The sequence below is a fragment of the Saccostrea echinata genome, unplaced genomic scaffold (genome assembly GCF_033153115.1).
Source record: "Saccostrea echinata isolate AGI-Se365-2 ecotype Australia unplaced genomic scaffold, CSIRO_AGI_Sech_v1 ptg000022l, whole genome shotgun sequence".
In the NCBI taxonomy this organism is placed as follows: domain Eukaryota; kingdom Metazoa; phylum Mollusca; class Bivalvia; order Ostreida; family Ostreidae; genus Saccostrea; species Saccostrea echinata.
In genome coordinates, this window is record NW_026889771.1 from 7,595,093 (window position 1) to 7,621,822 (window position 26,730).

Sequence of the window (26,730 nt, forward strand, 5' to 3'; positions counted from 1 at the left end):
TATTCCAACTGGAAAGGGGGGCACAAAGATACTCGCACCAGACGCCTCCCTTCCGTGTTTACCCCCATCAGTCCCCGACTCACATTGGCGCCTAAGAGAAATTTGCCAGGCGACTAAAAAGCATTGGCGACTAAAATTTTTTAATTAGGAGGCAACTGGCGCCTCAATTTTAGAGGGCTGCCTTGGCCATAAGTTTTGAATGGTTGGAGCTAGGGCTTTCAAATTTCACAAGTGTTTTCCTTGTGACAAGGCCTTCCCGTGGATACCAGCAAGTTTGACCTACTTTTGAATTTTTTTTACCTTAGTCATAACTTTTGAACGGTTGGTGCTAGAGCTTTCATATTTCACAGATGTATTCCTTGTGACAAGACCTTTCTTTGGGTACCCCAATTTTTTATCTCTTGACCTTGGATTTTGACTTGCATTTGAGAAACTCTAACCTTCTCCATGAGCTGCCATACAGGGGCATCAGGGTTTCACAATCACATCTTGTTCATTCTGTAAGGTAAGGGATCAAGACTTTTCTTTAACTATTATTTTTTCCCTCCGGTCCCAACCGGACAGTAAATACTAGTATTACCTGGTGTCCCAGTGATCCCCTCGAAATACTCTTGGGTTCTATATATATATAATTTTTTCCCCAAAAAGATAACTATTTGAATCAGTAACAAGTCCCTGTCAATCTATGTATACAATTACAAAACGTGTTTCTCATCTGATGACCTGTAACATAATCTAGAATAAGGACAAGAAAGCAAGCATGACATGAAAAAAGTATCATAAAATTTTCATTTTAAGATAAACTTCATAAATGTAATAATTATATAAAACATGCATAAAAATATATATGTTGTAAATGTACTTTAAGTATGGCATATAAATATAGCTTTAAAGTATTGCACATATAAACATATATCACAGATCGAGAGCATAGTATTATACATTGAAAATTTCAGTATACAGGTCTCACCAATGCTGTTTTCGTCTGGTGTGAGTATGCAATGAAGCAGTCGTATAATTAAACTTAAATTTTTATATGTACCCTTTTTTTGTACCCAAAGGCTTTTACGTTGCGCAGCTTATACTATACAGCTTTAATTGAGGTATATTATAAATTTTCATCAGAGGAATTTGAATCTTCGAACTAAAACGTCAACAGTGATTCATGTAATCTTTTCTTTTTCTTCTTGCGAACTGCAACTTTTTAGTGAAGTGGTTTCTTTCATATATTTTTCCAGACATTCGTAGAAAGCTGCTTCGTACTGTAGAAATTGTACGTCGTCTCCGAGCGTGAAAGACTTAAGGTAGCTTGTGAGATAGCCGATCCCGACGTTATTTTTGACGTCTGCATAAGCGGCTTGTCCACCATAACCAGGGTGTCCAAACGATACGTGTCCCTGTAACAGACGACTTATTGTATAGGTTATCTGTGATTATACCAAATAATGATTTATTTACAGGAAAATCAATCCATAAAACTGACTATACGCTTTGGACGTACTAAAACACGCTTAAGTATGATACTAGTATGCCAATTTCTCAAAAATGATAAAAACATCAGTTTTGCATTTGATGAGTTAGATTTATCAACTATAAACTATAGCTTACAAAGCGTAAATTTTAGAAAACGATTTGTTCACAATAGTCTCCCAATTGAAACTACATGTACTTGTATATCTACCGATGTTAAAGTTTACGATTTCTATACATGAACACACTAAAAGAGTTTTTATTGATTATTAATGTATGTTTGCACATGGGACCTCAGTTTTCAAGGTCAAGACCCACAGATTTCACTTCTAAGTGCCGAGCGCATGGCGGAGGAACAGTTGCTATCAATTTTTATCGACTTCGGTTTATTGCGGCCGGGGCTTGAACCCACGACCTTCCTACTATGGAGCGAGCGCCCTATTAACCAATTCTAAAAAAAACCCCAAAACTATCAATTACAGAAAAATTATGCCTTTCATGTGTAAATTACAGTTTTCGGTTGCAATCTATAGTTACACTTATTTTCCATTGGACTGAATGTAGCGCTTTCATTGTTATTATATTGGAGTGATTTTAGTTTGACTTACCTGAGGAGTTGGTAAGAAGAAAACCCCCCGTCCTACCGCCACGTCAAAAAGTCCGTCCTCACTTCGACCACTTGTTACTGGGGTTCCCAGCGTGTTAATCGTAGAGGGGTTTAGGATGGTATTGTTCTTATAGGTCCCTCCACTGGCTAAAATTCCCCAAAGTTTCGCCAATGATCGAGAACTACCAAATCCCAGGAATGACGTCATAGGAATTTGATTTAAATCTGGATTGTTGTAGGCAGCAAACTAAATAATAAGAAGACATGTAACTGGAGTGGTTACTTGGATGTTGCGGCCAAGAAAAACAACACTATCTACTCCCTCCTCTTTTACCCTTAGATGCTTAAAAATAGCTGTCGCATTAGCATCATTAGATTGGCTTCATTTGAGTATATGATTTGTTTAGGAATTGAGCTTTAATCCAATTGTAAATCCAGAAATAGGAAGACCAAGAGTACGCATAAACAGGAGGTAAAGTGTCCAATTTTGGTCAATAAGAGACTTGTAGCCTGACTCCAAAGGCGTAGTCACAAGGGAGGAAGCAGGTGGCTTGTGCCCCCTTTTTTAAATTGGGGAGGGGAGTATCTTCGTACCCCCTTTTTGGTCAAAATAAGAAATACTTTTAAGTAGGATTGTCGGATGACCCATCTTTGCTTGTTGCCAAACTGGGAGATACATCTACTCGGCTAGTACCCCTCCCCCCACCTAACGCACACTTTTTCAAGTTTGTGAATACACCTTTGCACCACAGGAGTGACAAGCTAATTCTTTTTGCACATATTCAGCATTATTAAAACGTTGCCAAAATTAAAATCGCAAACCCCAAGATATATCTTTCAAGTTTGTGACTACGCCTTTGCACGACAGAAATGCCATGTAGAAAATAGAGAGCATACGCAGCATGCGAATTCTTTTTGCACATCTGACTGCCGCCTATTTAAAATTACCAAAATTAAGATCGCAATACCCCAAGATCCTATTTCTGAATACCTGGTACATGAAAGTAAAATTATACCGTGAGTTCCTGATTAAATCCGGAATAGCTGGCCTTCATAAACATCGACCGCGGGTTCAGGAGAGTGAAGAAGATTTTAAGTTGATGGAGGCTGAGGGATCGTAGTGTATGTTTTATAAGATTGGTCAGAGTCAGAGGAACAAACCGAGAATTACGGTACAGCTCACTTCTTGGGAGTCCATAGTGGATGTCAATATCTATAAATAAATGAATAATAAGTAAATAAATAAATACATGAATATATTAACTAATATAATAAATATCCTTGATGATTCTTTCACATCTTTACCAGATCTAACTGATATCACAACAGCACCTATTCGAATAGGCCTTAAGTCCAGGCTGCAATACCTTTACCAGATCTAACTGATATCACAACAGCACCTATTCGAATAGGCCTTAAGTCCAGGCTGCAATACCATAAACTGAAAACAGTCAAAATTTCAGATGAGTACAACTTTTGAATTTATTAAAAAAAATTAACTTTATAAACAAATATCAAGATTTCAAAATTTAAATTTCAAGTTTGTCTGTTCTCAGTATGGTTTTCGGCCCTGATGTCGTCGACATTGTGATTAAAGGGCATTTAAATAATCAGTATTTAATCTTGAGGTTAAAAAAATAGTGCAAGTTTGATTTTTTTTAATTAACTGAAATCTGACATAAATACTTTTTATGTCCCCGTATCGACGATCCGGGGGTATATAGTTTTTGCCCTGTCCGTCCGTCTGTTTGTCCGCAAAAACTTTAACCTTGCCCATAACTTTTGATTGGTTGGAGCTATGGCTTTCATGTTTCACATGTGTATTCTTTGTGACAAGACCTTTCTTTGGGTACCACCATATTTGACCTTTTGACCTTGATCTAGGAGTTTGACCTACTTTTGAAAAACTTTAACCTTGGCCATAACTTTTGAACGGTTGGTTGTAGGACTTTCATATTTCACATGTGTAATTCTTGTGATAAGGCCTTCCTTTTGCAACGAACAACTTTGACCCTTTGATGTCAACCTTGGAGTTTGACCTACTTTTGTAAAACATAACTTTGGCCATTACTTTTGAACAATTGGTGCTAGGGCTTTCATACTTTACATATGTAATTCTTGTGACAAGACCTTTCTTTGGATACCAAAAACTTTGACCCTTTGACCTTAAAGTTTGACTTACTTTTGAAAAACTTTAACCTTGGCCATACCTTTTGAATGGTTGGTGCTAGGGATTTCATACTTCACATATGTAATCCTTGTGACAAGACCGTCTTTTGGATACCAACAACTTTGACCCTTTACCTTGGAGTCTGGCCTACCTTTGGAAAACTTTGACCTTGGACAGAACTTAAGAACAGTTGGTGCTAGGGCTTTCATATTTAACATGTCTATTCCTTTTGACAAGACCTTCCTTTGGATACTAACAATTGTAATCCATTGACCTTGACCTTGGAGTTTGACCTACTTTTGAAATACTTTAACCTTGGTCATAAACTTTGAATGATTGGTGCTTTGGCTTTCATATTTCACCTGTATATATACCTCTTGGGAGCCTTTCCTTGGGCACCATTGATTTGACCATTTGACCCTGACCTTGATGTTTGACATATTTTTGAAAAAACTTTAACCTTTTCCATATCTGTTCAATGGTTGTTGCTAGGGCTTTCATATTTCACAGGTATATTCCTCAAGACAGGACTTTACTTTGGGTACCAACATAGTTGATTTGCATTTGAGAAAGTTTAACCTTTGCTATAAGTTGCCATACGGGGGCATCAGTGTTTCACAAACACATCTTGTTTTTTTTAAATTTATATTGTTGAGTACATGCATAAGCTAAATTAAGCTTAGTATTCTATTCTACTATTCCGTTACACCAAATCTTTCCTCGTAGCCCAAAGTTTGAAACTCTCATTTCAATTTAACCTACAAACAAGATGTGTTTGTGAAACACTGATGCCCCCGTATGGTAACTTATAGCAAAGATTAAACTTTCTCAAATGCAAATCAGATATGCTGGTACCCAAAGTAAGGTCTTGTCTCGAAGAATAAACCTGTGAAATATAAAAGCCCTAGCAGCAACGTTTGAATAGATATGGAAAAGGTTAAAGTTTTTTTCAAAAGTATGTCAAACATCAAGGTCAAGGTCAAATGGTCAAAATCAATGGTGCCCAAGGAAAGGCCTTTTGTTAAGAAATACACAGGTGAAATATGAAAGCTGAAGCACCAATCAGTTATGACCAAGGTTAAAGTTTTTCAAAAGTAGGTCAATTTCCAAGGTCAAGGTCAATAGATTACAATTGTTGGTATCCAAAGGAAAGTCTTGTCAAAAGGAATAGACTTGTTAAATATGAAAGCCCTAGCACCAACTGTTCATAAGTTCTGTCCAAGGTCAACGTTTTCCAAAAGTAGGCCAAACTCCAAGGTAAAGGTCAAAGGGTCAAAGTTGTTGGTATCCAAAAGAAGGTCTTGTCACAAGAATTACATATGTGAAGTATGAAAGCCCTATTCAAAAGGTATGGCCAAGGTTAAAGTTTTTTCAAAAGTAAGTCAAACTCCAAGGTCAAAGGGTCAAAGTTTTTGGTATCCAAAGAAAGGTCTTGTCACAAGAATTACACATTTAAAGTATGAAAGCCCTAGCACCAAGCGTTTTAAAGTTATGACTAAGGTTAAAGTTTTTCAAAAGTAGGTCAAACTCCAAGGTCAAAGGGTCAAAGTTGTTGGTATACAAAGGAAGGTCTTATCACAAGGACTACACATGTGAAGTATGAAAGCCCTAGCACCAATTGTTTAAAAGTTATGGCCAAGGTTAAAGTTGGGTAAAATTTTGCAAAACTGGGTCAAACTCCAAGGTCAAGGTCAAAGAGTCAAATATGATGGTACCCAAAGAAAAGTCTTGTCATAAGGAATACACATGTGAAATATGAAAGCCATAGCTCCAACCAATCAAAAGTTATGAGCAAGGTTAAAGTTTTTGCGGACAAACAGACAAACAGACAGACGGACGGACAGGGCAAAACTATATACCCCCGAATCTTCGATACGGGGGCATAAAAAAGGATAAGATTTTTTTATATGGTGAAAATTCTCTTTTACTCATTCAATACATTATATAAAATTGAAAAATTCTGATTTTCAAAAAAAAAAAAACAACAACAATGCCTTGAAAAAGTAAAAAGAATGTTACAATTAAAACTTGTGGTGAATTTATAGGCGCTTTTCCAAATATTCACAGAAAAAAAATAATTACCAAAGGGCAGAGCTATTTCCTCTCTGAAGATCTGATCGATATTTCTCTGTTTTGGATCCGCCCTTCTCAACAACACGTCAACGTACATTCCAAATGTTATCACATGGTATGAATAAGCAGTGCCTTTTGATTTAGACAAATAATATCATTTTTATGATTATATATATATAAGTTAATATGAATGCATAATAAAAAAAATACTGATTTATCAATGCATTCATGTGAACCCAGGCAGAATGCGGATAACTTTGAAATGTGATCAGTGTTGGAAATTTTACTATTCAATTGAAAAAAAAATATTTTATTGCTTTCAAATACAACTTCCAATCAATTTTGATAGATTTGACAATAATTTACGTCGCAATTGATGACTCAAAGTCCTAGGGGAAAAACTATTACACAATATTTCTGTGTTATTAATATACCTGGTTTCCAAATCGGTCTCTGGTTCTCTAAAAACTCTTCCACCTTTCTTGGGTTTGTTCTGAGGAGTCTGATGTCAATAGTACCGTTAGTAATAGATAAACCAGCCTAAAATATGGTATCTGTGCATTACAGATAATGTACAATTGATAAATGTTTTATTGATATACATTGTAGTCACTTTTACTTAAGGTATTCCAGAACACATCTTTCACACACACAAATATATGTATATTAGTAGCTGCCATAAATTCACGTTTTTGAAAAAAGATAAATGCTGATTGATCACTGATAGCATACCAGGAATATCAGAGATTCCGAATATCTTCGCCTACTTGATAAAAACTTCACAGATGTTTGATAAAAAAATGTATTCCATCATCTTTGAAACAGGTAAAAAAGGTACATCTTTTAATAAGAGGCACATGGGCAACAACGCCCACCTGAGTAAATATGGCTATTCTTGGTTTTCATCAGCAGATTCTTTATCCTATATATTCCTATGTAGATCTTTGATCACCCATTGAAGCCCCATCCACCCCTGGGGGTCAGGATTTGAACAAACTTGAATCTACATTACCCGAGGATGCTTCCGTATAAATATGCCTAATCATGGCTTTCCTGTTCTTGAAAAGAGGATTTTTAAAGAATTTTCTATGTATTCCTATGTAAAACTTTGATCCCCAATGTGGCCCAGTCCTACCTATGATTTGAAGAAATATGTATGTATACTAACTACATGTATGTATGCTTTCGTATAAATATGACTGATCATGTTTTGCTGTTCTTAGAAGAATTTTCCAATGCATTCCTATGTAAAACTTTGACTGCTCATCGTAGCCCCACCCTACCCCCTGGGGTTATGCTTTGAACAAATCTGAATCTACAATCCTCAGGATGCTTCCAAATAAATATGACTTATCATGGTTTTTCTGTTCTCGAGAAGAGATTTTTAAAGATTATTTTCCTATATATACCCATGTAAAACTCTGATCGCCCATAGTGGCCCCACCCTACCCCCTGGGGTCATGATTTGAACAAACTTGAATCTACTCTAAGTCAGAAAGCTTTCAGCTAAGTTTTATCTTTTCTGGTTCAGAGGTTCTTGAGAAGATTTTTAAATGACCCCACCCAACTTTATTTTTTCTTTATTATCTCCCCTTGGAAGAGAATGTGGCCCTTCATTTGAAAAAGACTTGAATCCCCTTCACCAATGATACTATGTGCCAAGTTTGTTGAAATTGACCCAGTAGTTCTGGACACAATACGGACAAATTTTAATCAGAAAAGCTCACTTGAGCCTTCGGCTCAGGTGAGCTAAAACTATTCCTTTAGTAATTGTTGTAATGTATATTTTTTTTTTAAATTTCATTCCATGAGGTAACCGATATGAATAAGCCTGAAAATTTTCGTTCAAGTATCACTCATTTTCTTTTAAATTTTGAGACTATAGCTAAAATTAAAAAAAAAAGGCTTTAAATTTACCTGGTGACTTAGTAACATTTCTACAGTTATATTCTCCTTGCCGTTTTTCCCAAACTCCGGCCAGTAATAGGATACACGCTTCTTGTAGTCCAGGTAGCCCCTGAAAGAGAAAAAATTCTCTTTCGGTGAAATACTACAAGCTACGAAGATATACTCTCGTCGATATTTCAATAAAATTCAATTTATTTGAAACACAGCATGTACCCCAATAAAAGTGCATACATTACTGAATCATCTAATTTTAAGCTTACCAAGGCTCAGTTGAGCTTTTCTTATTAAAATGTGTCCGTTGTCTATCGAAGTTGTTGTAAACTTCTCATAGCTTTTAAACCTTTTGAATTCATCTCCAGAACCACCCGGCAAATTCAACCAAATATTGCACAAAGCATCCCTTGGCAAAGGGGATTTAAGCTTGTTCTAATAAAAAACAAGAGGCCCAGGGGCCACATCGCTCACCTGAGCACTGTGGCCAGGAAAAAAGGAAAAATCAGTTTAGTATTGAAAAGCTTAAATGCATAAATGGTCCCAACCTACCCCTAAAAGGAAGTGGGGGGGGGGGTATGACTTGAACAAAATTAAATCTACACTGCTTACATAATTTTTTGACTAACTGTGACTTTTTTCTCTACAAGTTTGAACTTTCATTGTGGCCCCACCCTACCCCTGGAGGTCATGATTTGAACAAACTTGAATCTACACTATCTGAGGATGCTTCCATATATTACAAACCGTGGCTTTGCTGTTCTTGAGATTTTTAAAGGTTTTTCTTATATATTCCTATATAAAACTTTGAACGTTCATTGTGGCCCAACCCTACCCCCGGGGGTCATGATTTGAACAAATTTGAATCTACACTACCTGAGGATGCTTTCAAAAAAACATATCCAATCAAAGCTTTGCTGTTCTTGAGAAGAAGATTTTTGAAGATTTTTCCTATGTACACCAATTTTTTTTTTTACTTTGATCGTCCATTGTTGCCCCACCCTTACCCTGGGGGTCATGATTTGAACAAACTTGAATCTACACCACCTGAGGATGCTTCCAATATAAATATGACCAATCATAGCTTTGCTGTTCTTGAGAAGAAGATTTTTCCTATATATTCCTAAGTAAAACTTTGATCGTCCATTGTGGCCCCACCCTACCCCTGGGGGTCATGATTTGAATAAACTTGAATCTATACCACCTCAGGATGCTTCCAAATAAATATGACAAATCATAGCTTTGCTGTTCTTGAGAAGAAGATTTTTCCTATATACTCCATGAAAACTTTGATTGTCCCACCCTACCCCCAGGGGTCATAATTGGAACAAATTTGAATTTACACCACCTGAGGATGCTTCCAAATAAATATTACCAATCATTGCTTTGCTATTCTTGAGAAGAAGATTTTTGAAGATTTTTCCTATATATTCCTATGTAAAACTTTGATCGTCCATTGAGGCCCCACCCTACCCCCGGGGGTCATGATTTGAACAAATTTGAATCTACACCACCCGAGGATGCTTCCATATAAATATGACCAATCATAGCTTTGCTGTTCTTGAGAAGAAGATTTTTGAAGATTTTTCCAATATATTCCTAAGTAAAACTTTGATCGTCCATTGAGGCCCCACCCTACCCCCGGGGGTCATGATTTGAACAAACTTGAATCTACACCACCTGAGGATGCTTCCATATAAATATGACCAATCATAGCTTTGCTGTTTTTGAGAAGAAGATTTTTGAAGATTTTTCCTATATATTCCTATGTAAAACTTTGATCGTCCATTGTGGCCCCACCCTACCCCCGGGGGTCATGATTTGAACAAACTTGAATCTACACTACCTGACAATAATTCCATATGATTTTCATCTTTCCTGGCCCATTGGTTCTTGAGAAGAAGATTTTTCAATAATGCCATTAATTTTTTGCTATTTCGTAATTATCTCCCCTTTGAGGAGGGAGTGGCCCTTCATTTGAACAAACTTGAATCCCCTTTACCCAAGGATACTTTGTGCCAAGTTTGATTGAAATTGGCCCAGTAGTTCTGGAGAAGAAGATGAAAATGTGAAAAGTTTACGACAACAACGACGCCGACAGACAACGGACAAATTTTGATCAGAAAAGCTCACTTGAGCCTTCGGCTCAGGTGAGCTAAAAAGTATCATCCCTCGAAGGGAAGATGAACAAAGAAAAGGCAAATATGGCGTAGTGTAATTTACTAATTCGAAAACCTTCTTCTCAAGGACCACTGGTCAGAACAGATGAAACTTAAGAAAAAGCTTTCTGACATAGTGTAGATTTAAGTGTTTTCAAACCATGGTCCCCGGAGGTAGAGTTGGGATATATAGGGGATCAACGATTTTTGGGGGAATACAGTTGAACTTCGGTATCTCAAACACTGATATCTCAAATACCATGGATATGTCGAAGTGATTTGGAGGTCCCAAGTTCTCCCAACTACTTATTCCTTAAACATTTTACCCCTAAATCTCGAATCCTCGGATATCTCAAATTTATTTCTCGGTCCCATCGAGTTCGAGATAACGATGTTATACTGTATATAGTGAAAAATCTCTAAAAATCATCTTTTCAAGTGCAATGTGCAAGTATCTCCAGGTGTTGTTAAAATCACAGTCTACGGTGATAGAGTTGGGCCACAATAGAGGATCAAAGTTATGCTTGGAATATCTTTTTAAAATCCCCATCGCAAAAACGACAGTTAAACAGTTAGTAATATACATAATTCCAACATAGTGCAAATCAGGTTTGTTCAAATGATGGCTTTGTGGTTGGAGTGGGGTTAAAATATAGGTATTCAAAACTTTACAGGGGAATTCAGGTTTTTTTTTTAAAATCTAGAATACGAATAGCGACACTTAAAATCAAAATAATTTGCAAATGTTGTGGATTTAAGATTCAAGTGACTTCACCTGTGGATTAAAGGTTTTTCTCCTCAAAATATGGGGACTGGTAATAGTGTGGGGCTAAATTCGTTTATGTACGAAAAAATCTTTTAAACATTTTCTCCAGAATAGCAAGCCAAATTAGTCATATGATATTCAGAATATAACAGTGGAGTGTGGATTCAAGTTTAGTTGAGCTATAACCCCTTCCTTGGTCTTTAGTGCATAATTATTAGGTCAAAATTTTTCATGGAAATAAGTGAGGAAAACTGTTAATTCAAAATGGTACATTCTTATTTACATGCATATATACATGTGCATGTGCATTATGAAAGGTTAAGTTATTCCTACATAAGATTATTTACCAGTGTCAAGGTCTACAGTCCGGATCTCGCTTCCGCAATCTGATACATAAGATACCATAATTTTTTTTTTAAATGAATAATAATTATTATAGGCAAATAATGATAATTGGGTTTGAGGTTATTGCAGTTGTGTTGTTGTTTTGTATTTTACATGCATACCTCAACTGAACACAGGCGCGGATCCAGGAATTTTTTTCCAGGAGGGGGGGGGGGGGGGAGTCCACCCCAGTCAAAAAAATTTCCAACCCAAAAATTTCTTGACAAGCTAAAAAAAAGAACCAAAACAAAAAAAAAAACCCAAACCAAAACAACAACCCCCCGTAAAATCCATTTCCCAAACTATTTCGTGGTGGTGGTGGTGGGGTCCACGTTTTCTAGGGGAGGGGGGTTCCAAAAAAGTCATTTTTATTTGCTTCAGTATATTCTTCTAATAACTCTGCAAATTCCAGGGGGGAGGGGGGGTCCAGACCACCCCGCCCCCCCCCCCCTCCTCTAGGTCCGCGCATAGAACACAGGGTTTAAACATGATTTGTCCTGATACACGTACTAGATTCTTTTTTTTCTTTTGCTCTACATTATCTTTTCATTCCTCTCCCTCTCTTCTCTCTCTCTCTCTCTCTAGTAAATACTTTTAATGTTTTTTGGGGGGTTGTGATTTTATTGCAGGTAAACTCTTAATTGCCTAGTCTTGTGCACTGAGCAGTGTATGAACGAAGTTCGACTCCAAAAGAACCCAAAATGTGATTTTTGACATAAGTATATATGGAGGCCTACACTGAATGATATAGAAACTAGACAGGCATTACCTCAGCAATAAGAAAATCCTCCCGTTTGTCCTTTGGGGAAATAAAATCTTTGTTTGTTTGTTTGTTGTTTAACGTCCCTCCCGGGAATTTTTCACTCATATGGAGACGCCACCACTTGCCGGCGGAGAACTACAAATTTTGACCTATACTCGGCACTCGGGACCATTGAGCAGTGAGGAATCTTTTTTGTGCCAGCACCTACTGCAACACGGAACCTCGGTTTATACGGTCTCATCCGAAGTTCCGGTCTCCACGTCCCGCATTGGGATTCGAACTCGCGACGTAAGGATCAACTCCTTACTCCGCCACTTCAGATCAGACGCTCTAACCATTGCGGCACACGGGCATTTAGATAACTCTAAATGATGATGAAAGTCGCCTAATAGCTTCCAAATGTACATATATTTAAACACAGATTAGAAATAATATGTTTTAATCTTCAAATTCTTTCCATTCTGTTTTATTTACTATATTTCCACTTATGAAGTACTCCAAATGAATGAAAACTATATTCTTATCTTGAATAACTTTAAAAAACAAATTATCCTTCAAAGTTTCGATGAAAAAAATACTTCTTTTCAAACAACTCTCGGTTTTTCGAGCAGGCATTTGTGTCTGTAATAATTTTTTTTACCCGTAGTGCTATTATAATTATAATATGTGTTTGAATTAATTTATTATAGAAACAAGTGCCTGTGGTTTTTCGGTGGAAATACTAGTAATATGCATTTACTTCACCTATCCAACCTTGATATCATCCAAACATTTTTAAAATTAAAAGAACAAAAGAAAACTTGTTTAAACGTATACTTCTTGAACTATTATACACCACTACCCTTCACAACCAGAAGTAATGTCAGCATAACATATTTAAAAGAAGCAAATGTACCGATGGCTTACATGTACTATCATTCTTGAAAGTTTTAGACTACAATTATCTACCGCTGCTGAGAACTCGCGCAAAGAAAATCTTATTTTAAGGAAACAAAAACTCACGACTGGAAATGAATTTACAAATATATTTGACATTTAGGCATTTTCAAAGTCAGTAATATACTTAAAAAATATTTAATATCAAATAATCCATTTACAAGCAATACTTATCGAAAATTGAAGTTTAATGTAGTTGCCGTTTTCATTTTGGGTAAGGACAACATTTTTTTTTAAAGTTGCAAAAGATCCATGAAGTATTGTGATGCAAGTTTTAATTCAAAGGGGAAAACTTTAAATTTTCATTTTGATCACTTCCGGTGACGACCGCCTACTCCAAAAAATCCATCATTTAGAAAAAGTTTGGTATCTTAATCTTTCACCGTGGGATATCGCACGAAAAAATCTCTTTTAAAAAAGCAAATCAGACGTATCTCACGACCAGAAATGAATTTTGAAAAAAAAAATATCAACATATTATCGTTCTCTACCACCCCTGAAAGTTTCAAGAAAATTCAAGAAACTATATCTCTTAGAAAGGGGGAAAATAAACTGTTTCATCACTGTAAAGTCTTCCGTCTGAAATGAAAGACCTTGATTAATTATAATAATATACTGGCAATCCCATCCACGCACTCCTACGCTACACCGATAAATCTTTTCAATTAAATAAAGGGCGGGGTCCCCTAGAGCATATTTAAAATCCTGTTGCTTTAGAGATGATAAAATATCGACCTATTATCAAATCAAAGATGAAAAAAAAAAACATTGAATGATTTTGTTACTTTTGGGAAAGAAAGATGACAGTTTATGGTAGAAAAGATTCTGATTTGCTTTATTCATTACACACACACCCCTCTCTCTCTCTCTTCCATACACACAAACACACATTAAAAAGTAAATTATAATTTTAAAATATTTGTTTTGTACTGATACACTTCTGTACGATGGTCGACAGCGGCCGCCACTTTCTGGTTAAGAATATTGTCTTTTTGTACAGCGTTTTTGTCAATTCCGTTGACAAATTACATGTACAACTGGTAATGCTATATGTGCATGTACAGTTTTTACACTGATAATTTCCACCAGCGAAAAACATTAAAATTCTTTCGAGTGATATGAAATTAAGATACATAAAACAGGTCACTTGAAAGAGATAAACTGCTGCAATAAACTGCATTTTAATGATTTTCACCCCCAATTAGCCTGGGATATCGTAACCCAATTAATCCTGTTAGACGTAAAATCGTCATTCTGTCATATTTCTTGTACCATTACATATAAAAAGATATTATTTGGATTGCAATTAAAAAGGCGGACAAAAGTAATACGTTTGTTGTAATGGATATAAATAAATATATCTCCTCAGAGTGTATGAGACAACTCCATTCTACCTACATGTATTATGTAGAGTTAGAAAAACAAGATTTAGTAGCTCTACATGTTAGTATCCAATCTTAAAGTTTTTGGAATGGTGTATCAAAAACAGAACTTTAGATACGGAAATAGTCCGTTTTTATGCAAGAATAAAATGTCAACCCTAAATGTGGTAGTCTGTATTTGCTCTCTAAATATATAAAATTGTTATACATTTTAGAATTGTTTCCTATATAATTCTATACTAAAAAAGTCTAACATTTCCAATGTTTTACTGAGCGGTCATAAAAAATCGATGTTTGACCGCAGAGCGAGATATTGGACCTGCCGATGAGATGTTGGACCGCTTACGTCACATTATTATCACATTGGAGTTTGACAGAACTTGTCCAAGTTTAGACCGCAGTGCGGGTAAACAAAATTTACATCATGTTATGTCAAAATAAAAAGTAAAAGGTATAACAAAACATTTATTGACTGTGTTCTCGGGCAAAATGCGTTTTCTCGACCCCTCGAATCAAACTGTTTGCCTTCGGCCTAACGGCCTCAGGCAAACAGTTTGGTTCTTGGGTCCGACAAAACTCATGTTGTCCTCGAATCCAGTCAATAAATGTGTAGAATCACCTCGACCTTGCAGTTATGCTAGAACCTTAAGCTTATCACCTTCGAGTAGCCTGTTTTATGTATCTACATTTCATATCGCAAGAAAGAATTTTAATGGTTTTCTCCCGTGGAAATTGTCAGTTTAATTATTGTACATGCACATAATTATAGCATCACAAGTTTAGTTGTAATTTGACAACGAAAATTGACAAAAACGCTGTACAAAATGACAATATTCTTAATCAAAAGTGGCGGCAGCTATCGGTCATCGTAGTTCTGTACATTTTTTTTATGTCGAGCCTTAGAGCAATAAAACCTGGAAGTCGATCCTGAAATATTTTTAAAAATACTTGAAAAACATCTAAATTTCTCAAGATCTTACTTTTGTACGAAGAACGCCACAATGACAGCGGTGACTCCTTTAGTTGTAGAGAACATGATGGACAAGGTGTCATTTTGCCAGGGCCGTCCAGCCTCAATGTCCGAGTATCCGCCCCACAGATCCACCACTAACTCACCCTTGTAGTAGGCAGAAAAACAGGCCCCCTTCTCTTTTTTTGTCTCGATGTTCTTCCTAAAAAAAAAAACTTTGTGACCCTATTTTTAATTTGTTTAAGATGTTCGCTTTTTATCCCCTATTAAGCCCTTTTATATCAGCACAACCTCTAATGTTATTCTGATATACGCCGAATTCTGAAAAGTGTACCTGATTAAAGCAATAACATAGATTAACTGCACTAAGATATGCTTACATTATATTAGTTAAATGTTATGCAAAATTAAGATTTTTCAAGAACTAAATGAAAAAAAATTAACGACCACACCTATATACATAAGTTTACGTATATATACCTTATATATATATATATATATATATATATATATATATATATATATATATATATATATATATATATATATATATATATATATATATATATATATATATATATATACAATGTATACATATATAGGTGTGGTAATTTTTTTTTAAAACATGGTATTTCTTGTCCGAAAGTGTCAGAATCTTTATTGTAACAACTTTTTAAGTGTAAAGCAGATTCAAAATTTTATTAATTTATTTTACATTTAACAATCCGGAAGACAAGCCCCTATGAATCGAACCCGGGCCTCCCGATCATGAAGCGAGCGCCCAATCACTGTATTCTTACATCCACAGGCGAAAGCCTGTCCACTTCTCTAAAGAGAATACCTACCACTGGGCTACCGTGACCGGTATAAGTTATATATGGCGTAATTTTGATAAGTTCAGACCAACTAAAATTATAAAGATTTTTCTATTTGTTTTATTACTTTATATAAAGATGGGACTTTCCTGTAAATTACACAATTTAAATCAATCGCGTTTCATAGATATTAGAAATTTCAAACAATAACCGATTTATTTACCGACTCCGCATTTAAATATCGGACACCGTTTAAAGTCAATTTAACTACAGAAACGTTGGGTTGTTCAAGTTCAAAATCGGTGAAAATTTTAATTTGAACGTAAATAACAAATGTTCAACGACACTCAATCTCGTATTTTTATTTTTTAGCTCAGATACGCCATATATATCTTTAAATATGAAAAGACATATAGCATACGATATGTTCGATTCACAACTGTTACTCATTCAATACCCTCTTATCATAAGAAGCTTACAATTTATGAAACTGCAATATAGAACTTGCCTGAATACATCGTAGACCTTTTGAAAGGCTGGATGAACATATCCTCCGAAACAAGGAGGGAGATCTGGATCACTAAGCCATCGAAAACACAGAGGTAGCGTAAGAGAAAGGCAGACACAAATTAAACCCCAGATATTCCTCATGTAGAATTATTTTCCTCTTTAGATTCGGCTCGGCTAGATATTTGCCAAATACCTAGGCGAGCCTGACTCAACCGAGATTACTCAATCGCAATGGCTGCCATCCACACCTACTTACGGAACTCCAAATTAACATTTATATTCAAAACTAATGATGAGTATCGTTCGTTTGGAAGGAGGCCATTACAAGTCAACATTTAATACTTGAAACTTGAAACTTTTATTTTCACTAAAGCCCCCACATGGGGTATGTTAGTACAATAAGAGTTTAACAATTGAACAAATCAACGTGAACAGTAACATAATGAACCACAAAAAGAACTTTGATATGGACAGTACTGACGGTTGTATAAAAAAAATCGTTTAATGTTTACATTGTAGGAAGTTCAGGCATGAAATAATTTAAGAAAAGTTTTACAAAACTTAGCTAAACCTATTAGTTCATATATATCAGAAGTATTCATCAAATTATAAAAAGATATTGTGTTTGGATTTGTGTAAATATTGCTAGGTATAAATTTCTGTCTTTCATTCTTAAAAAAAGGACACTTAAATAACCAAGTTCATTGTTATTGCAGAGGTTACAATGTCTCTCAGATCTATCAATACTATAAAATCTAACAGCTTCAATTGGCAAGTTATGACTGACACAACGAAATTTACATAAATATAATCTAAGATCATTTGGTAACATGTTGAGATAATTTTCAAAACCAAAATCACACTTGTACATTCTATAATTAAGGCATTTTGGAGAATTTAATACATTTACATTCCAGTCTTGGATAAAACTATTTCTTAATGTATTCTTAACCAACACACCAATTTTGCATGATTTATCAACATACTGAGCATTCCACATTAGATCCAAATTACAATCATGTAAAATATTCTTAATTTCCATGAGCCATTTTGAATGGTAAAAACCTTTTGAGCTAAATTGATACAAAATTGAGTACAATGTGAAGGAAATACGTTCTATTTCCACTATGGAAGAGTTATACTTCTTAGTGCGCTCTTTTGTGAAAAAGTCGGAAAATGTACAAATCTCGCGGGAATTCTGGGACAAACGTAACATAAACAATATGTTGAATGTCGATGAACAATTCCTAAGAAAATGCAAATGAAATATTTTATTGTTGTGGACTTTATATACATCAAGAGTAGGAATGACAACAATATCAATTTATATCTAATGTAGATCGTACGTATCTATTTATCGTATGGTACATCTAAATACAATACACATGCCTCGGAAATGTCGTATTTTTTATTAATGGATGATAAATTTAGGGTTCTCGCTCTCTTACATATGTCTTTTAGTTCTTCTACTCTTTAATTGGAATGACAAATACATTTAACATTTAAAATTGGATTTAGATTGGCATGTTTTGTTATCCTCAACGCCATGCTGTCCCAGTCAGACGACCAAACGCGCCTCTAATTTTGAAGAGTTCACTAATGGAAATAGAATGCTGAATTGCACTGAAAGCCTTAATTCCGTATTTAAAGTACAAAAAGGAGGTATATTAGTACAGTCATTACACGACAAAAGGACAAATTCATGTTATAAATCATGGAAAAATAATTGTCATAAGGCGATGTTACAGAAGTTAATGCTAAACAGGCCCCAGGATCATGAAACAGTCTTAGAATTTTCAATCGGTAGTAAAATGTTTACTTATTATTGAATTAATATCTAAATTTGCAGAAAACAACACTTTTGTGAAGCAAAATTAAACAAGAGGCCCATTGGCCACATCGCTCACCTGTGTAACTTTGGCCTTGCTGTTCTTTACCAGACACCCCCCCCCCTGTAATACCTATTGTGGCCCCGCCCTACCCCCGGGGTATGATTTGAACAATTTAGAATCTACACTACCCCAGGATGCTTCCACATATTAAGTTTCAGCTTTTCTGGCCCAATGGTTCTTGAGAAGTTTTTTCCTATATATTTCAATGTAAAACTTGGATTCCCTATTGTGGCACCGCCCTATCCCCGGGGGTCATGATTTGAACAATCTAGAATTTACACTATCCAAGGATGCTTCCACATAAGTTTCAGCTTTTTTGACCCAGTGGTTCTTGAGAAAAAGATTTTTTAATGATCCCACCCTCTTTTTGTCTTTTCTTGATTATCTCCCCTTGTAAGGAGACTTGGTCCTTAATTTTAATAATTTAAACTCCTCTTCACCCAAGGATACTTTGTACGAAGTTTGGTTTAAATTGGCCCAGTGGTTCTTGAGAAGAAGTTGAAAATGTGAAAAGTTTACAGACGGACGGACGGACGACGGACAACGGGTGATCAGAAAAGCTCACTTGAGCTTTCAGCTCAGGTGAGCTAAAAATATTTTAATGTTGGTCTGCTTGACTTCTACAACATTTTAGTATAAAATAAAGATTTTGTCTAAAAGTTTAAGATGTTTTATTATCCTGGGGCAAGGACTCATTACCGGCCGCCAGGAGGCGGTCGATTATATGATATGAATGTTAGACTGGTTAACGGGCGCAAGCGCTATGAAAAACCAATTTTCTTGTCTTTGCATTATACAAAAAAGACATTACTTATTAAGTTAATAAACAGTATATGCTTATAACTTTGTATTGAGAAGAGATAGGACATTCGTATTTGACATGTGCATTACCTGTGACAAGACCTTTCCATATATACTATGATTTCTGACCCCTTGACCTTGAAGTTTGACCTGCTTTTCTATAATTTTAACATCACTTAAATTGGTCATAAAATGTGAATGAGAAAAGATAGGGCTTTCATATTACATATGTACATTATCTGTGACAATGTGTTTCCGAGCATGCTATTATTTTTGTACCCCTTGACCTTGACTTTCATGTTTGACCTTATTTTCAAAAAAAAAAACTTTTAAAAAACTTTTAAAATTACTTTTAAATGGCATATGATAGGGTGTTTATATTTGACAAGTGCATTACCTGTGTCAAAAGTTTTCCGAATGTGCTATGATATTTGACCCCGTGACCTTGACCTTCAGTTTGACCTAATTTTCAAACATTTCATCAGTGTTGCTAACTTTTGAAGGAGCAAAGATAGGGCATTCATATTTGACACGTGCATTACCTGTGACAAACATTTCCAAACATACTATGATTTTGAACCCCATGACCTTCACCTTAAAATTTGACTTAATTTTCAAAAATGTTAACATTGGTGATAACTTTTGATTTAGAGAAGATATGGCATTTACATATGACATGTGCATTACCTGTTTCAAGACCTTTCCAATTGTATACTCTGGTTTTTGATATTTTTTCACATGTGCATTACTTGTGACACTTGATCTTTCGGATTGTATTATGAAATTTGACCTCATAACCTTGATCTTGAAGTTTAATGTAGTTTTGAGAAGCTATAATCTTTGCCATAACTGTTATTAATTCAATAATTTATGTTTTTTTCCTTTGTGTGATGCACAGACAAGACAGGACACACAAACAAGACAGTTACAATATGCCATAAACAATTGCATCCCATCCACTAAGACACCGAAAGCGGGGGACCACAATTCTTTGAATTTGATTGTTCTGTCGAAAAAATAATGGTCACAATTATCTGGTTCGAAACTAGGATTGATCATATTAGGTTCCATGGGCACTTTTGGGTAAGTCCAGTTCATTGTCAGATCTGCTTGATTTGCGTGCAATTAAAACAAAAGCGTTACGGGGGTTAATTTAGTTTCTGCGACATTGTAGGATTTCGTATGAAACAAAAATACATTACTTTCTATATGAGAACAGGTTTGTTTTTCTTTTTTATATAGGAAAAAAATCCATGCACTTAATTCGGAACGCTGCATTGTTGCAACCACTATTGAAATAACGACCACTAATGAAATAATTATTTCAATAGTGGTTGAGAATGCATTTCAAAACCAAACACAGCTTGTAACCACTATTGAAATAATGTTCACTATTGAAATAATTATTTCAATAGTGGTTGAGAGTGCATTTCAAAACCAAACACAGCTTGTAACCACTATTGAAATAACGTTCACTATTGAAACAATTATTTCAATAGTCGTTAAGAGAGCATTTCAAAGCCTAAACCAGGTTGTCATCACTATTGAAATAACGGTCACTACTGAAATGATTATTTCAATAGCGGTTTTTATACGTGTAACCACTATTGAAAGTACGACCTCTGATGTTATAACACTTATACTTAGTTTTCCCAAATAGTTGATTTTAATGTATTGACAAGAAACTTTTGATTTACCCTCCATATTAGTAGTGTGGGCAAGCCCAAGAATATAAGCGAAAATTTACTTCTATTCTATATCCTTTTGATTAAAATTAATCTTTTTTTCATCAGAAAGTATATTAGATAACATATTAGATATCAATATAGATGTCTTCCTTCTTCTTTTTAATGTAGATATTCTAATTTCTACAACTATCCGTATTTATAATTTTTTACTTTCCCCAATTAATAACAAAGATGAAAATTATATAACAAAATTACTTAAAATTACTAGATAAGTTAAATCACAGATATCCGTGTATTAATAGTATTTCTGGACAGAAATTGAAACATAAAATTACATATCATATTTAAACTCAATAAATTAATTTTATTATGTTGGAAAACATAATGAAGAATTTCTCCTTATATTTTTTCCAATATTGGGGTTATTTCAATGAGGGTTGCAATTTGGTTTTTATATTGAAATCATTGTCAGCAACTATTGAAATAATGATTCCAATCACTATTGAAATCATTATTTCAATCACTATTGAAATCTTTATTTCAATAGTGAACGTTATTTCAATAATGGTTGCAACCTATGTGGGGTTTTGAAATGCACTCAATCACTATTGAAATAATTATTTCAATAGTGAACGTTACTTCAATAGTGGTTACAACCTATGTTTGGATTTGAAATGCACTCTGAACCACTATTGAAATAATTATTTCAATAGTGGCCGTTATTTCAATAGTGGCTACAAGCTGTGTCTGGTTTTGAGATGCACTCTCAACCACTATTGAAATAATTATTTCAATAGTGAACATTATTTCAATAGTGGTTACAAGCTGTGTCTGGTTTTGAAATGCACTCTCAACCACTATTGAAATAATTATTTCAATAGTGAACATTATGTCAATAGTGGTTACAAGCTGTGTCTGGTTTTGAAATGCACTCTCAACCACTATTGAAATAATTATTTCAATAGTGGTCGTTATTTCAATAGTGGTTGCAACACTGCATGATACAAATGAGAATTTTGTCTTGAAATTTGTAAATTAAGATTTGCAGTAGAACAGGTTTTTAAACATTATATTATGTTCATGTCGAAAATCAGACTGCACATATATCTTTATGTATTTACAAAACCATTTATGTCTGTTTAGTCTTAAAGTTGAAATCGATCGTTCAAAATATAAATATGATGTTGTAGGCGACCTACAAAATGGTTATTTGATCACCTTTTTGTAGAATGACTGAGTATATATGTCATCTATGTGTCAGTAATATTTGATTGTGATGATTTGAAACAGTTGATGCATAATCATTTATAATCTTAATAATCACTTAACTTTTAAGCATGTATATCTTCGAAGCTAAGTTTTTTTCGTTTGGCTAGGCTCTCTTGAGAGCGTACTCAGCGTAGCAGACCAAAAGGCCGTGGATTGCAGAGATTGCATGTATTTTATTCCTGATGATAGATGAGTATTTCCTAAGAATATATGTTAATAACAGTTTGTTCTTTTTTTTTAATCAAAGAAAATAATAAACTTTAAAACTAGATCAAGAGACATAATTTAACTTTCTCCGTTCACTGAAAAAAAAAAACTTAACTTCAAGTGAAGTAGACTACTACCAAAACACATTAAAAAATAATAAATTCACAGGTGTTTACACTTGTAAAAAAAAAAAATGTTGTTTGGCATGGGCTTTAACATTTATCAACTCAACTGGCAATATGTTTAATTCAAATTATTTTCATTACCTTATAAGGAAAAATGTATTTAAACATGATTGATTTCGCAAGCCTTAAACACTCCCCGGTGGGAATCTGCGTATTGATTTTAAATTTCACTTTTTATTACATTCTTATTGTGATTTGATGAATTTACAGACTGAAGAATAGAACACAGTCTATATGTCAAGATATGAAGGATCTACATGTAATACGGAGAGAGTTTGACTGATAATTACAAGCTCGATAACGTAATATATATATATATATATATATATATATATATATATATATATATATATATATATATATATATATATATATATATATATATATATATATATATATATATATATATAATTTTATTCTGATTAATGGCTTAATAAAATTTCACTCGGGTGTTTAAGTATAATTAGTTTTTACACTCAAGGAATAGTTCTTGTTTTCATTTGTTTACATTTCTTTTATTAGTAAATTAACAAGCTACAGCACGAAGATTCCCATGTATAGTGAATGATATAATTGAAATAATTTTAATGAATTTTTGAAATACATGTAATATTATAATACCTCAGAAGGAAGAAAGATGTGACCCCGATAAAAGAGAAAATCTCTTCTGTCAAAATTGTTCCTCTTTCACGTATCAAAGATACAAAATGTTGTACGTAATTTATAGAGATTGATATGAGTAGTACTTCAATCAATATTACCTGTACAGCAACTTAATCTTAACTGTTATAAAGAAAAGATGGTCTAACAAGGCGTGCAAAATGATAGATCTTCTCATATGGAAAAATAGCGTTTTAGTATGAAGAATTGATCATTTTTTGCTCTCTTTGATGTTTATATATATGCTATTTCATAGACGAATAATTTCAATATTTGTTAGATTGTTGCGATTTATGGATATTTTACATAAAGTATACATATTAAAGAAATTTTTGTCATAATTGAGATTTAATTTTTCACTTTCATATTTGTCGCACAACAGGGATTTTGCTCGCCTTGTTCGCCCATCTTCTTTCTAGTCACAGTAACTAGTAAGTAATTCTGCTATGATGATATGCTGGAATGAATCAGGGGGCAATAATTGTCAAAACTGTTTTATTTGATGCTTTGTGCGTCGATGTTGTTTACTGTGCTAAGGGTTGTGCGGAAATAGACATTGGCTTCTCTTTGAATAAATATTTCAACAATGCAATCAGCTCAGTTACACAATGACTCACCATCATTCTTCAAATGTGTAGTCATTTTTCTTTTTAAGTATATGATGAAAGCTTTTGTTCCGTCTTATATAATGTACAGAGGATAAAAAAAATATTACCCACAGTATATCAGTTGACTAGACGATATAAATGTCCTTTATCCTTAAATAATAAAGGACATAAAGCTTTAATTAATCGTTAGATATTGAAGTAATCGAGATTAACAATGCTGTGTATTCTTGGTAAAAGTCAAAGCAATTAAGACCTTTTTCACCACTATGAGTATGCTTTTGTTTTTAAAAAGAGTACACGTGTTTTGAAATGATGGAACTAGAATAACTTGTTTTGACAACCAACTTTAGCTATACATTATTTGTTTGAACTTATGAGTAGTTAAATGCAAAGTTTCACTTAGACTTGTAATATCTATTTGAGTCTAAAAATAATTTAGTTAGAATGAGATATTTTACGTTTTTCTAAACTAGAAAAAGGTTTTATGGAAATCAAATCAGAACAGGATAAGTACTTTTTTGAAAGGATTTTTCAGATTATCATTTTTTTTTTGAGAAACTAGGAAAAAATATTTATCGAAATAAGAATAATAAAACTGTATAAATTTTTTCTATAGTTTTTGTATGTGATTATGTGATAAGTCGGAACAAAATTTACGAGGGAAGAATTTCAAAGATTATTCTGTCTAAAGTAATTATGATAAAATACCCATTGAAACCAAGAACATATATACACTGTACACAATGACGTGATGCAGAATGATGTATCTTGATGTGCGGTTTGTGTGTGTGTGTGGGGGGGGGGTTGTGTGTGTGTGTACCAAATTTTATTAAAACTCGAATAGAACTGTAAGAGAAGTAGAAATTTTAAAAGAATCGTTTATAGACAGATTCTAGGAAGATGGATAATTTCTGTTGCAAATGTTACATGTATCTGTACTACGACTAGTGGACTAGAGCAATCTGCTTAAATTAGATCCTTTGATCCGCTCACGTAGATCGCTAAACAACGAGATGATCCTTGATTCCTCGTGTAGCGATCTACGTGAGCGGATCAAAGGATCTAATTTTTATTAGATTGACTAGAGCTAAAAATAATGTCTGGATCCGATTCTGTTTCTTACGAAAGCCTATTAGGATCAAACTACGGTAAAAAAAAAATTAAAAGGCGTTATAACGCCTTTTCAAAAGGCGTTATAACGCGGAAAAAGGCGTAATAACGCAAATAAAGGCGTAATTACGCCTTTCCAAAAGGCGTTATAACGCAAAAAAAGGCGTTATTACGCCTTTCCAAAAGGCGTTATAACGCCTTTCTAAAAGGCGTTATTACGCCTTAACAAAAGGCGTTATTACGCCTTTCTAAAAGGCGTTATAACGCCTTTCTAAAAGGCGTTATTACGCCTTAACAAAAGGCGTTATTACGCCTTTTAAAAAGGCGTTATAACGCCTTTCCAAAAGGCGTTATTACGCCTTTCTAAAAGGCGTTATTATGCCTTTTGAAGGGCCATTATTATGTTTTGACAGGCCCGTGCTTTTAAAGTTGGGGGGGGGGGGTCCCATAAAATTGACAAGCAAACAAAAAAACAAGAACCCCCCCCCCCCCCCCCCGAAAAAAATAAACTGCCCTTAACTTGAGGGGAAACTTGTTCTAATTTTTCGGTAAAACTTTTTGTAAATGCAATGACTTGCCCGAGTTTAACCATACTGCAACAAAATGTTAAGGGACCAAGCAATCAATTAATGATTTTTTATATTTAAACTATAGCAAGACTATTCTCCCAAAAAGTGGGGTGGGGGACCCCCCCCCCCCAACTCACATTCGTACTACCGGCCTGTTTGAAAAGGAGTTGTATCCAAAAATGGAAAGGCGTTATTTTAAAATAGTAAATATATGAAAGATTGAACCAAAGACATCTTTATTTATGCAATATTTAGATTATAGTTTTAATATTATAAATTATATTATAAATTATAGTATTTTCTATATTCCTGCACATCTCGCAGACAGTTGTTTGCATTTGCATGCATATTAAGAGAAGTCAACACTCTACTTTTGAAAATCCAGGATATAGGCAGAACCAGCTTTGGGCTTTGCTAGCCACGTATTAAAAGTTCATGTCAAATTTGAAATATTTTTCTCTCCTCTTGGTAAAAAACAGGCAAAGTATTTGCATAGGTATAATGAGCAATTAGCCTTCAACAAAATTTCTGAAATCCATACACCTTGGTAGAAGCGTCTGGCATCAGAGAAGGACTAAGTTGGTTTAACACTGAAAATATTTTACACATTTAAAAATCTTTTTTCCTAGAAATCTAATTATAATCAGCCCCCAGGGTGGGCTAAGTAAGTCATGTATTGAAAAAAAGAGGCGTAATAACGCCTTTTAGAAAGGCGTAATAACGCCTTTTGGAAAGGCGTAATAACGCCTTTTGGAAAGGCGTAATAACGCCTTTTGGAAAGGCGTAATAACGCCTTTTGGAAAGGCGTAATAACGCCTTTTGGAAAGGCGTTATAAC

At 34.4% G+C, this 26,730-nt stretch overlaps 2 protein-coding genes across 2 annotated transcripts in view; one reads left to right on the plus strand and one right to left on the minus strand.

Annotated features, from left to right (window-relative positions):
• Positions 1-26,730, plus strand: part of LOC133190328 (uncharacterized) — a 292,684-nt gene that overhangs the window by 6,170 nt on the left and 259,784 nt on the right. The window lies entirely within an intron of this gene.
• On the minus strand, positions 864-17,059 carry LOC133190324 (beta-lactamase domain-containing protein 2-like). The gene is made up of 8 exons (XM_061325877.1): positions 16,899-17,059; positions 15,590-15,777; positions 8,238-8,337; positions 6,755-6,860; positions 6,330-6,452; positions 3,094-3,290; positions 2,079-2,324; positions 864-1,397 (listed from the first exon to the last, which is right to left on the minus strand). Exons 1-8 carry the CDS (start codon positions 17,043-17,045, stop codon positions 1,164-1,166), a joined length of 1,341 nt encoding a protein of 446 aa, XP_061181861.1. The 5' UTR covers positions 17,046-17,059; the 3' UTR covers positions 864-1,163.